At 39.4% G+C, this 13,934-nt stretch overlaps 1 protein-coding gene across 1 annotated transcript in view; it reads left to right on the forward strand.

The window, feature by feature from the left end:
* Positions 1–13,388, forward strand: part of IRAK3 (interleukin 1 receptor associated kinase 3) — a 51,694-nt gene extending 38,306 nt beyond the window's left edge. The window contains exons 9-12 of the mRNA XM_081309159.1: positions 9,039–9,237; positions 9,698–9,760; positions 9,845–10,009; positions 11,715–13,388. Coding sequence (XP_081165285.1) covers positions 9,039–9,237; positions 9,698–9,760; positions 9,845–10,009; positions 11,715–12,188 — 901 coding nt within the window. The 3' untranslated portion in view covers positions 12,189–13,388. The remainder of the gene's footprint in view (positions 1–9,038; positions 9,238–9,697; positions 9,761–9,844; positions 10,010–11,714) is intronic.
* Positions 13,389–13,934: the final 546 nt, after the last annotated feature.

Here is a 13,934-nt window from a genome sequence, read left to right on the forward strand (position 1 = left end):
AGGCAAATGTGTTGAAGACCTTGTCCCTACCGGTGGCACTCTTGGGAGGTATTGGAATCTTTAGGAGGTGGGGCCTAGTAGAGGGAAGTTAGGTCATTGGGGGCCTGCCTTAAAGGGGATATTAGGACCCTGGCCATTTCCTGTTTCTCTCTTTGCATCCCACCTAGCATGAGGTGAGCAGGCCTCCTCTGTCACATGCTCCCACCATGATGTACCATGCCACCACAGGCCAAAGCAACGAGGATAAGCAAACACAGGTTAGAGCCTCTGAAACCATAAGCTAAAGTAAAAATTTTCTTTTTTAAGTTGTTTACCATCAAGTATTTTGTCACAGTGATGAAAACTAACTCTTTTCAAAGAGTTTGAGGATTTTAACATAGTCCATCCATAAACAACATCTACCCAGGCATGTGTCAGAGTGAGGAGTTTCAAGGCTGTGGATGTTCGTTTGAAAGATTTGTGGGTTCACAAGGTTCATCAAGTGCCTGTTCCAGAGCAAATCAGCCTCTTCCACAGCTATTGAACCTGCTTTTCTGCTGAGATGTCATCAAAGATGTCAATTAATGCCATCTCTAACCATAGATTTCCCCCTCTCATTTGGTGATTTGCAGAATTGTTCTTGGAGAACTTCAACGAGATCGATTCAGTTAACTCAGGCCACTGAGCATCTGTCAGATGGTTAATAACATTCAGACCCCAGCTGTCCTGCCAAATTGAGCTGGTCAAGGTTACCCTCCCATATCTCTTTTAGTGAACCCTTCACTTTTCTCTGAACCTAGACTTCTCTGAGTCTTGGCCTTCATCCTAATGCTTTTAAGAAAGTCTGTGATCCTCGACTCTTCTGCCTTTCTCATATTAATTTTTAAAATCTTTGTTAAGGAAAGACAGCTTCTAGGAGGGGTGCCATTTTTATTGTACATCCCTGATAATTGGCTCAAAAAAGGGCATCTCAAAATCTATGTTAAACTGTGACCTTTTCCATGAGTAAGTCAGGGCTGTGCTTTTGCTGGAGAAGTGGAAAATGGAAGTTATTATTACCTGTATTTTCCTTTCTGTATTTGGATTTCAGATTAATGGATCACAGAAGACTTTATCATCAATCACTTAACAATTTTAAGTAATGCTATTAATAGTAGGATATAACATGGAACAATGTGTATAAGGTGAGATTAAATGGAAAAAGGCAAATTGAAGTAGTATATATGTATGTAATTATAACTTTGTAGAACTACAAATTCATTTATTTTTAAAAGATTAAATGTAAAACATACCTAAATATCAACAATACTTTATTTGGATTCAGAGAGTATGGCTTATTTTTTACTTCTAGTCTGTGATTTTAAGAAACTTGTCTAAAGAGTATACTCTACTCTTATGTTAAAAATAAATCTTATTAGAAGAAAAAATAACTTGGCATCAGATCTTTTTCTCTTGAGACAGTCTCTAGTAACCAAATTAATGTTTATCATTTCAGTCATTCTCTATAATTAATTCTGTTTAGACAAAAGCTTGATAATCTTATAGGTTTGAGATTTTTGAAGTAACTTTAAACATGAAGATTATAAAGTAATTATTTAGCAGCCTGGTACTCAAAGTATGACTCACACCTATTGTCTCAGCAAAATGAAATCTTGTCACTGGGGAGGAGAGAAGATGATGTTGTTGGAAGAGCACAGGACCTCTGGGTTCAAGCCCAGTCTACCTCACATTGTCTGACCACAATTTGCTTATTTTCGTATTCAGAGCCAACCAGGATGATCTCAAGTTGATTTTTTGCTTTACAATTCTTTGAATGTACACCTGCCTGTTTTTGCACTGAGTTCCACTTATAAGAGAATGACAAGATCCCTATATTCTCTTAAATCCTGACCAAGCTTTACCCTAGTCAGTTTCTGAATTAGGAGGAATTCAGACACATATAGGGAGACACCTCCAGCCACCTTCACACCCTAGAGTGACCCCTAGGAAAAAAATCCCCAAACATGTGGTTTCCAAAAACACCTTTTTCTCAGTCTTTTCTCTGTCCTTCCCCTTTATTCAGCAGTCACCCCAATGATCTCAGTGTTATCCTTGTCTCTTGTCACTGGTTAAGAGGATGGCCTTTGGAGCTAGGTATAGTGGAGCATGCCTAGAATCCTGTGCCCCAAGAGGCTGAAGCTGGCAGAACCCAAGTTCAAGGTCAGTCTCAGCAACTTAGGGAGTCCCTTAGCAACTTGGCAAGACCCTGTCTCAGAATAAAAATTCAAAAAGATGGGGGATGTTGCTGAGTGGTAAAGTACCCCTAGGTTCAAACCCTAGTATTAAAAAAAAGTGGGGTCACACAAATCTTGATACAAATCCCTGTTCCATTAGTTTCTAGTATGTGACCTTGGGCAAATCACTTAATTCCCTGAGGCTCATTCTCCTTCCTCATCTGGATCTGGGCACTATTACACCTCCTTCCATGGTTGTGAGGAGGAAATGTGTGTTAATACATAGAAAGTACAGCCCATGGCCTGGCATTAAGCAGTATTTTCTTGTACCTAATGTAAGACTTGGCTCTTTTACCTCTTAAGTGTTTCATCCAACCTGTTTTGGACTCTGGCTATCCTAGAGAGGCCAGCACATGGGGATTCTGCTCTATTTGAGTGCAGTTCTAATTATCAGAACTTCTTTTTTTCATTGAGGTAAAATCCTGTGACTCACCCTTTAATTGATTTTGCCTCTATAATCACCTAAATACAGTTAAAGAAAAAAGAGAGAAAAGTTCATCATTCTTTGTAATCAACAGTTCAGTTTCTTAGTGTTTTATTCATGAAGCTGAATAAATAGTTTTTTGTTTTTGTTGTTTGTTTTTTAAAGTGAACTGCAGTGAATCAAAAGAACAAACAACAAGGAAATAAGAGGGCAAGGATTTAGTCCTGGCTCTGCCATTAAGTTATTTTATATAGAACAAGTTATGTAACTAGGTGGGCCTCATTTACCTCATCTGAAAAAGAATCAGTATACTATAGCAGCCATAACAAATCAATTTAATCTCACATCCCATCTTGGATTGTTTGGTCATGATTTCCCAAGTGTAGTATGGAAAGGAAATCTAGGGTGGATGCTTTCTGAACTTGATTAGTTATGTCTGCAATAATATGGGAGGATGTTTTGGCAGCAGTTGGGCCACATATTTGCCATTTCCATGATGAGAGGTCTCAGCCTATTCTGGTTTCTAACCCTCTTAAGAAATTGGATTATGTCACTGATTATAGTTTTTTTTTCTATAGATTCAGCATTATGGTTATGTAAAGTATATGAGATGATCTCCTTTAAGAATCAGATGGTCTATGTAGTTCAGGTTGTCCAGTAGGAGTCTGGAGGAAGGAGAAATGCTGGAATCCAGTGGTTGAGTGAAAACTTCATGGAGGAAGTGATTCTTGGGGCTTCTTAGAGAATTTGGATAAAAGAAGGGAGAAGGGAATACTTTCAAGATGAGGGGAACTGCAGAAAGAAAATTTCAAGATGGCTCTGAGAACAGTTTATGGTCCACCCTGCTGCCCTGGTTAAGAGTACACTGAGGGTGGCAGATACACTGCAGGCCGATTAGGGAGCTCAGTGAAAGCCAAAGGATTTTAGGCTTGACATAAACACCCACTGAATAACTTGTTATTAATCCTTCTGACAACCCTGAGATTAGGCATTATTGTTATCTCAGTTTGACAGGAGAAAGCTGAGGCTTACAGAGATTAGGACCTGGCCTCTGTCTTATGGAGGCAGTGGGAAGGGAAGGTGTCATTCCATGTCTGTGTGAATCCCAACAATCATGCTCTTATTAGAGAAATTAAAGGTCTGGGATTACTGTGGGCACATTGGCTTCATTTTCAGACATGGATATTGGAAAGGAGAGGAAGGTGTAGTTAATGTGCTTAAATATGGAGGTGTCGACGTTGGACTCCTAGTGAAAATGACAGTAAGCAGCTGACTTTGAGGAGGGAGATAAGACCTTGAAGATCTTCATTCGAAATCTCACTTGCTTTAGCACTGAGAGCAAATTGCTTTCTAAGGAAGAAACTATCAAGGACACAGCTGAGGAACACCCACAGGAGGAAGCAAAGCCCACATTTCAAAGGTATTTTCAACAAGTCTGGTAGTTTATTTAGCCCAGAAATGTCTTAGCGATTTGAACTCTTCAAATAAAATGTTATATAAACAAAATTCACTTCCAGATGGTGGAATTTACGGAGAAAAGAATTTAAAGAAAAGCAGTTTGAAGAGTTGCAGTCTGTATTCTTGGCAAAAGACCCTCACATTTTTATTTAGGAAACGAAGATGTTTTTGAATTGCAAAAACACATAAGAGCATCTGAAAGCAGTCAACCTCATTGTTGTTTCCATCCTATTCCTCAGCAAGCTTAATTGTTTTCACATTTATAAACAATTTTAAATTGAAATGCATTTTATCCTCAGCATTTTTCATCTCAGATCTCCATTCCTACTAATGTTTCCAAAGTAAGGAGAATAATCTTGGAGTATTTCCTGTGTGAGGACTACAAAGATTGAGTGGTTGGGAAGAGGAGGTAGAGAGCAATAGACTGGCCCCTTCCAGCAACCATGACACTCTTGCCTAAGGACTCAAGTTCTTCCTTCTCCTACTTTCAGTTCAGACATGAGTGTCTGTGGGCTGATGTGGTACAGACTGAAAGATTAGGCTCCAGCTCCATAATTAATAGGAGTGTGACGTCTGTGGGGAATGCAAAATCTGATTGATTGATTGTTCATTTAATGAACCAGTCTCTTTGTTTTCCTCTTCCTGCTTTAAAAAAAACCCACTATTTTTATTTTTCATAAGTATTTTAGATACAAACAATTCTGTTTCCTCAGACTTTTATAAACACCCCCACTCCCTTCCTCTTTTACGATATCCAAATATGTCCAATTTTTGCTCTAAGGGATGCCAAAACAACTAAATTTTGCATAAAATAAAATTTCCCTTGTCAATTTTATTTGCCACCACTGTATCCAAAACTCAATATTAGTTTATTAATATGTATAAATATGTATGTGCATGCACAGTACACAGTTTTTTTTCCTTCTCTGTTATCTTAAACTAGCTAGAAATGTTACTTTAGGTTTGCCCAGAATGTCTTTGGAATCATTTTGATTGTAATGATTAACTTAAAGGTGCTCAGTCTGCAGGCCATCCTGCAATCTGTGCCGTTGTTACTTATATCAGTGTACTTGCACTCCTAGAGATACCCAACCCAGTCTCTTGGGATTTTAAGGTAAGGTAATGGGTGTAGGATGAACCAAGGTCTACCTACGTGCTATAAAGCACATTTTGAGCTCCACTTAACATTTTCCCATTTAATCCTTATAAAAGCTGGTGAAGTAAGCATTACCAGCTCTTTGTACCTCCATGGAAGCCAAGGCTTAGGGAGTCTGGGCTAGTTAGGTTAGAGTTGAAGTTTCACACTTTGAGGAGGAAAACCTCTTATTAAGTTGGCCTTTTCAAGTGCCTGGAGTCACCAGTCATTTATAAGGCACAAACAAGTTTTAGTTTTGTCTTCGAGACTTGCCGAGGTTTGATGGAGAATGAAGAGAAAGCTTCACAACAGGGAACTAAAACGTTTCAGCTTCGTGCTCTTCCAGGGAGAATGCCCTGCAGGCTGGAGTTGTGGGTAGGGCCGAAGGCAACTTTCTAGTCACTTGTGGGTCCTGGGGAACCTGGGTGTTGCCTCATCTGTGGTCAGCAGGACATCTGGGACAAGTTGTCTCAGTGCTGCAATGGCTACAACATGGCACAGGTGTCCATTGCCCCAGGCTGTTACACAGAGGCCATGTGGGTCCTCTTTTTCTCAGGGGTCAATTGGGTGGAGTTGGAACTTTTCCTAAGGGTTGGCAGACACTTGGCTGGGCTACTTGGCAACAATAACCCTCTTTAAGACACACACATACATCTTTAAAAATTAGTCAAACTCTTACATGTCAAACATGGCTTTTGTACTTAAATGCAAGTTTTGCATGAGAAGCCACATGTATCATCTGCTTTACTTTTTTAAATATTTATTTTTTAGTTGTAGTTGGATACAATACCTTTATTTTGTTTATTTATTTTTATGTGGTGCTGAGGATCGAACCCAGGGCCTCACACATGCTAGGCGAGTGCTCTCTCCCTGAGCCACAACCCCAGCCCTCATCTGCTTTATTTTTAAAGCTTGAAGGCTTCAACTAAATTAGGAGACAAACTGATGAGCAAAGAAAGCAATTCTCACTAAAAAGTAGCATTGTTTGGGGAAATTCAGGTCCCCCTAAAGAGTTATCCTAGAAACCCCTCCTAATAGATGAGTAACAACCCCAGAATTAGGATACAAACTCACCACCTGTGCAGAGTTCTCCCCATTTCCTCAGGGTACAAGCCAAGGGTCATTCCGCTAGAAGAATTGTCTAGAGAGATGATGGCCTCTTTGATCATAGTAAATAGCTTTATGGCAAAGGGTAGAAAAAATACATTGTAGAAATACTAAATTGAATGTGCGAACCGTTTGATATATACCAAAATTGGTTGTTTTTTTTTTTTTTTGTCTCTGTTTTGGTGGCCACAATAACTCGCAAGCCATCCTCTTGTGTTGTATTTTTATGAATTTAGTTGTTCCAGGTTGTCTTTGTTTTGTTAGTATATCCTCACTCCACGGTATAAACTTACTCAGCTGACCTGCATGGTAGCTGAAGTCACATTGTGTTTGAACATTCTCTCCAAGGTTGAAGCAGGGGGAAGAATCAGGGTAGAAATTGATCGTTGAAGGCCCTTTTGCAATTTCCCCTTTCCTAAGACAGAATATCCTTCTTTCCCCAGCTACCGATAACCTTTATTTAGAACAGAGTAAATCACTGGACTCTAAATTTATGTTCCACACTAAAATCTGCTGGCAAACTACTTGTCTTTGCTCCAAGTGTCACTATTCATTGTGTAAATGCAGTGCCCTCAAATAATTCCACATCTTACCGACGGCCTCTCACTGACCCCAGGTCCTCAGTGGGTGTTTTTGAGTAACATATTGTTTGTGGTCACACAGATCACCTCTGACATTCACAGATGTATGATTGCTCAGTTGCTGGAATCTTTTGTTGAGAGTCAAATAAATGCATTAGATTATGGGCTTTGTTTGTTGTTCTTGGCCTCCTCCCTTTCTTTTGTACTTAGAAATTACTTAGGGATTTTTAAGTATTTCACAGATGCAACTTTGGCATTCTCATGGTTCTGGAATTACAAATTAGAATTTCATGCCTTCTTTACAGCTGGGATGGAGAAGGAAGACATTGAACCTCTGGCATTCAGAGTTTTTCTATCTTCCCCCTGTGCTGAAATGAAGTAAGAGTATGTAGCAGTGGCTCTCGGATTAGGAGCAGCAGGAGGGACAGAAACCTGGGTCCTGGAAGTGAGAGTTGGTGAACATTTCTGCTTACCTTCTCTCCTGGCCAACCTGGAAAATTGTGCATTGGTCTGTCTACCCCAGCTCATTGATACAAGTCTTGGTGACCAGGCCTCTTGGGCTTTCTCCCCATAAATGCAGAGATCACACAACAGATGAAGGGCCCTAGGGCTTATGCATATGGTGGGCTCTTTGGATTTTGCAATCTTCCTGCCACCCTTATAGGAAGGGAGGAGTCAAATGGAGTTTAAAGCACGTCTTTCTCTATCTTTAAAGGAGGGGCATGTCCCTTCATTTTGTCTGTTGTCAGATCAGTCCCAGACAAAGTTAGAATTCTTGAGGCCTGAGCTTCAAACATTGGACTTCCCCTTACCCACCCCATAATTGAATCCTCTGAATAGTAATAAGACCTGAAATTCAAACCTGTGGAACTGCGTTCTGCCTGTATGCCTACTTGTTCAGGACAGCAGAGACTTTTAGAACTTTTGTTAAGTTCCAGTGTTTGTTTAGGATTAAGACTTTCTTATTATTCAGTAGCTGTGACCACTTTTAATAACAGTTTGTAGTAGTACAAATATGTCACTTGGTGTTTTGAACAGGGAGGCCTAGTGGTAAATGCTTTAGTTTCAGGAAACAAAGAGCCAGCTCTGGATACTCCTAAGCAAAACTGAGAAATAGGAGACTTTCTCATGGCCAACTCACCCTTCTATCAATCAATCTCTGTCTTCTCTCTCATTATTGATTACTAAACTTTACCCTGGCGACCATTCATTGATTAGGGCTGGGCATAGTTGCACTTTATATTCCCCATATCAAGCTTAGAAGCTCTTTTATTCTCCCCACTTCACATGTGAGGAAAGAGGGCACTGAGGCTTTCGGGGTGAAGTTTCTGCTAACAATCTCAGAACCAGAAAAAGGCAGAGCTGGCTTTGCCCAAGTGAAGTGCACAACCTTCTTGGCTTATTCTTCCCCACCCCTATCATAGCAGCACTTCAAAGAAAAAAGTAAACTGATAACTTTGAGCCAAAATAACAAAGCTTATTAAGGATTTTATGAGACAACTGCTTAAATTGAATGTATGCACTTCACCTTTACTTCCACAGATATTTGTATTTAAATAAGACTCAAAAACAAAAACAGCAATAGAGATGTGACTCAGGGGTAGGACTATCATTCAAGCAGGAGCTACCAACTGTCCCTCCAATTGTTCTAGGGTTGTGGCTCTTGCTGAAAGACTGAGCCCTACACAGAACACCTTTACACACACATTAGACACTTAATTATTGCTGATTTTAATCAGCTGGTTTTAACTCAACTCACATTCTCATTAAGTGTAAGAAGAGCACAAGAAAAGCCGCTTTGATTAACTTTAGTTTATTCTATCGACAAAACCTCGGCTTTACCCACCATCTCTTTATATTTGAAATACCCACTGTTCAGAGGTCAGGTTCTTGTTTTTGTTTTTATACAACACATAGATTATGCTTTGAAAAAAAATTTTTTTAATAGTGTTGTCTAGTTCATGAAAATTTATGTTTGACTTTATTTATCTGTCTCTGAATTGAGGTGAGCTCTCCATGTTGAATTTGATTGAAAAGCCTTCATATTGTTTTGTCTTGTCTGTCCTTGGGCACCATTTTAGCACAAACATACTTTTGGATGATCAGTTTCAAGCCAAACTAACTGATTTTGCCATGGCACACTTCCGACCCCACCCAGAGAATCAGATTTCTACCATAAATGTGACCAACAGCAGCAGGAAACATCTGTGGTACATGCCAGAAGAGTATATCAGACAAGGAAAGCTTTCCGTTAAAACAGACACCTACAGCTTTGGAATTGTAAGTGTACACTGCTGTCTAATAAGCAGGGGAGAGTTTATTGACAAGAATGTTCTAAATTCTAAAGAGAAATTTTAATTAATTATTATTTTAAATGTTAGCTCGTATTAGTTATACATATTAATGGGTTTCACTGTGACATTTCCATATATGCATAGGTCATGTTTGAATTGTATCCATCCTTCCTACAACCCTCTCTTATCCTCTCTATTCCCTGCTCCTGTCCCCATCCCCTTCCCTAATGGTTCCTCTAAGAAGAAACTTTATAAAAGTTTTAACTTTTTGACTTATTGCTTTCTGCCACTCATTATCTAATATATCAATTTGTGTCATCAATGAAGTAATAAAATATAAAGGCATTGATTAGAAAGAACTATATTCATTGTCATGGTTAATAGGTGCAACAAATGTTATCTATGCATTCAACATATGTAGCTGACTTTCGATATGTTTCTCATAGGTAATAATGGAAGTTTTGACAGGCTGTAAAGTGGTGTTAGATGATCCCAAACATGTTCAACTGGTAAGAACTGTCTTTTTGTTGACACCCATTTTCTCATTTTTTGACCCACTTGTATGTAATAAGATTTTCTCCTGCTCTTCCTAGCGGGATCTCCTTATGGAACTGATAGAGAAGAGAGGCCTCGATTCATGCCTCTCATTTCTAGATAAGAAAGTACGTCCCTGTCCTCGGAACTTCTCTGCCAAGCTCTTCTCTTTGGCAGCCCAGTGTGCCACAACTCGGGCAAAGTCAAGACCATCTATGGATGAAGTGCGTATTTATGTGGTTTTATTCAAAATGGAGCCATGCAATATCTATGTTGGATAAGTGGTGTATCTGGGTGAATTATTTATCAGTGAGACAAATTAAGCTTTCAACAGAAAATGCCAGCCTAATAGATATTCCTTTCTAGATCAAAAGTTATATGATTTGGTACTCTGGTCGAGGTCATTATTGAGTAGAACCAGAGCATCACAAAAAAATATAGTGAAACGTAGCTTGGAAGGAATACTTATTCAGCATTTATTAAGATATCTGGCCCATTAAAATGCAACATATATTTCCCTTTTTCATTTTAAAATTCACTCTTTTGTCCATAGGTGTAGTCATGCATTCACTGATTTGTTTATTTGCGTGTAAACAAACACTTACTTAATCTTGCTTTCTATATGCAGACTTTGCATTTGGTGCTAAAGATACAACAGTGTTCACTATACAGTGTCAACCCTCAAACTCCAAATAAGGAGTCAGATGAGTAACTTGAGATATTGGTTCAGCAAGATGGAAGCCCAGGCTGATGAGATCGTAGAGTCAGAATATACTAGCCTATGGTAATCAAGGGAGCCTCTTGGTGGAGGTGACCGTTTAGCTATGATGTGGACAGCAGGTTGGATGGAGACAGCAGTAAGGATGGAAGGACATTGCAGAGAGAGTCAGCCAGTGTGGGCTCCAGGTGGTGGAGGCTGGCATTAAGACCACAGGTAGGCCAGCATCATGGATGTGAGGTGGGGGTGAGGGAAGCCCACAGTACTTAAAATATCAGAGACTTCTGGGTAATAGAGGGACATGGATTCCATTTTGAGAGTTTGGGTTTTATTCCAAGTCATTGTAGAGCCAAGGACCGGTTTTAAACAAGGACTCAACATAATAAAAATGGAGTGGGAATCAGGAGAGCATATTCCAGGCTGACACCACTAGGAAGAGCTGTGTGGGGACTTGGGACCAGAAAGGAGCTATGAACTATGGCTTTGGAATGGAATTGAGAGCCAGGAGAAGGCTCCTCCTTACTTGCTGGTGATATTTATTCATTTTACTGAATTTCAGCTTTATTATCTATAAACTCAGAATGAGCATTTTATTATTTGTTAATAAAAAGCATTATTATATTATTATTTGAGTGTGTTAAATGAGAAAATATATGTGAAAAGACTTTACTAATTGTAAACCTATATGCATTTTTAAAGAGAGAAAGACAGAGGAAGAGAGAGATTTATATTAGGTCAAGGGTCTCAAATCTTCCTACACATTCAGATCATCTAGGAAGCTTTTATAATGCACATCCATGGACCCTGGTCTCCTTATTTTTTTGAATGATAATCTGTAGATTGGAGCTAGGGGGTGAGGGGATCTGTTTTCAGAAAGTTCTGTGGGCATTTTGGCATTTGAGAACTACTAATGGATTACCTCCCTTATGTTTGAAGTCAGACATGTAAAGACTCACCCAAGGCCACAAAGCTAGCTATTGGAAATCTAGAACTAAAGTTGGGTCTCATGATGTTTAATTCAATGCAGTTTCTTTTATATCTTGCTTCTTGAGAATGAAGATGAAGGGGTTTCTCTAATCTTTAAGATCCCTTCTAATGCAAATTCAGTAATTAAACTTATGAAAATGAGAAAATATTCCATAATTGAAAAAAAGGCAAGAAGGGATATTTTTCAAGCCTAACTCAATGTTCATTTGTTCTTCATTAATTAGGTCCTGAATGTTCTTGAAAGTTCGCAAGCCAGCTTATATTTTACAGAAGATCCTCCCACATCCCTGAAATCCTTCAGGTGTCCTTCTCCTCTGTTCTTGAATAACATACCAAGTATCCCAGTGGAAGATGACGAAAGCCAGAATAATCATTTGCCACCTTGTGATAAAGGTTTGAGGACAGATGGACTGACTCAGAAAATTCCCTTTGAATGCAGCCAGTCTGAGGTCACATTTCTGGGCTTGGACAGAAAGAGAGGCAGCGAGAGAAATGAGGATGCTTACAACAAGCCCAGTTCTTGTGAAGAAAGTCTGTCTCCAAAGCATGCAGCTTCATCCCAGGGCTTCAAGGCCACCGAGGTGAATTTGGACTCCTTTTTAGAAGATCCAGGCCATCCTTCCAGCAGCAGGCTAGTGGAGCCAGGGTGCTCCTCTGAATTTTTCTATAATAAATATGAACCATACAAAAAGGATTAAAGTTCACCAGAAGGTAAAGAAAAAAGCAAGTATTTCTGAGACACTTGAGCAAAGGTACCGCCTTGGGAAGACATCATCTCCTTAAGTTAGGCCCAGAGAATGGCTGGTGGTGAATTTGGGGTAATACAGATAAACATTCTGGACCATTCTATTCCTTCCTTCTCAAACCCCCAAAATGGAGAGGCTTAAACAAATGTTTTCTCAGAGTAATTACCTCATGATCAAACCCAAACTAAATTAGAGCCATTCAAAATTATTCAACATCCTTGGTCTGACTTCAGCAAAACAAAACAATTCAAACTTACCAAAGAGGGACAAGATTCTCATGTCTTCTCTGTCGAAGTGAGTCTGGGGAACCTCCCTCTGCAAAGGACTTTCAGTTGCATTCTGTTGTTTGGTTTAGCTTACTTAGGAGGGTAGCAGGAAATGTCTAATTTGTCAGTGTACTTTGTGATCAACTGTAGTGTTTTTCTGTTCATCACTGTCTAAAAACAAGCCAAGCTCACCGTTGGCCAGGGTGTGCTCTGTGTAGCAAGATTCCTGCCCAAGATCTATATTTCTATATTTAAACTCTTAAGGTAGCCTATTCTATATAATCTAATTATTGATTATCCTTATAGATTTTTACTAACTCAGAGACCTGTCATATCTTGAGCAGAATATGTGATATTTTAATCAAATAATTTTTGTTCCAGAAAATGACTGGTCGGCAGTGTAGGTCAGCTTTTGATTGATACTATTTGTGCCTTCCACCCTGTGTCTCCCCTCTTGCTGTTTCCTGGAGCTCCTCTTTTGATGTCCTAGCCACTTATCAGGCTCTGCAAAACTGTCATTCTCCAAAAATCCTCCCAAATCTCTCCAACCGAGGGACTTGCTTTACCAGCATTTCCATAGCAATTTCTTTGAATTTCTCTTTTATGCTTGTCACGTTCCAAAATGTATCAAAATCAATCTTATCTCTGTTCCTAGATTGCTAGCTCCCTTCGTTTTCTGTTGTCACTGTAACAGGATATCACAAATTTAGTAGCATTAATTATTTTACAGTTCTGCAGGTCAGAAGTCCTTGGCAAATCTTCTGGCGCCTCTAGGGGAGCCTGTTGCCTCTTCCTAGCTTTTTGAGGCCACCTGTATTCCTTGGCTCATGGTCTTTTTCTCCATCTTCGAGGTCACCAATGTAGCATCTTCAAACCTCTCTTTCTCCCCACCCCATCACTTCCCCTCATGCTCTCTCTCTTTCTTAATTCTTCTTTATTACCTTTCTCTTGCTCTGGCCCTTCTGCCTCTCTCTTATAAAAACCCTGTTATTGCATTGGGCCTACTCACATAATCCAGGGAAATTTCCTTGTCTCAAGATTCTTAAATTAATTGCATCTACAAATCCTCTTCCTCACGTAAAACAACATATTCACAGATCACTAGGATTAGGACATGGACGTCTCTGTGGGGGCATTGCCCTATCACACTCCCTGAGTGTGTAAGGGTGACCTCCTCAGAACTTAGCATCAGCCTCCTCAGAGTGGGTATATTCTTATAAATTAAGTTGAATCAAACTATATATATATATATATATGAACTCACATAATAAATAATTCAACTATAATTAACCTTTCTGAGTAAATTAATGAAGTAGGGATAATGAATAATGGATAGAAACATTCAAAGAAAACCTTTTGCAGAGGATGTACAGAATCTCCCCGTCCAAGAACCTTGCTGTAAAAGCTCTAGCTTTCTGTGTCAGGAATGGAA

This window comes from Spermophilus citellus (genome assembly GCF_964194105.1).
Source record: "Spermophilus citellus genome assembly, chromosome: 10".
Taxonomy (NCBI): Eukaryota; Metazoa; Chordata; class Mammalia; order Rodentia; family Sciuridae; genus Spermophilus; species Spermophilus citellus.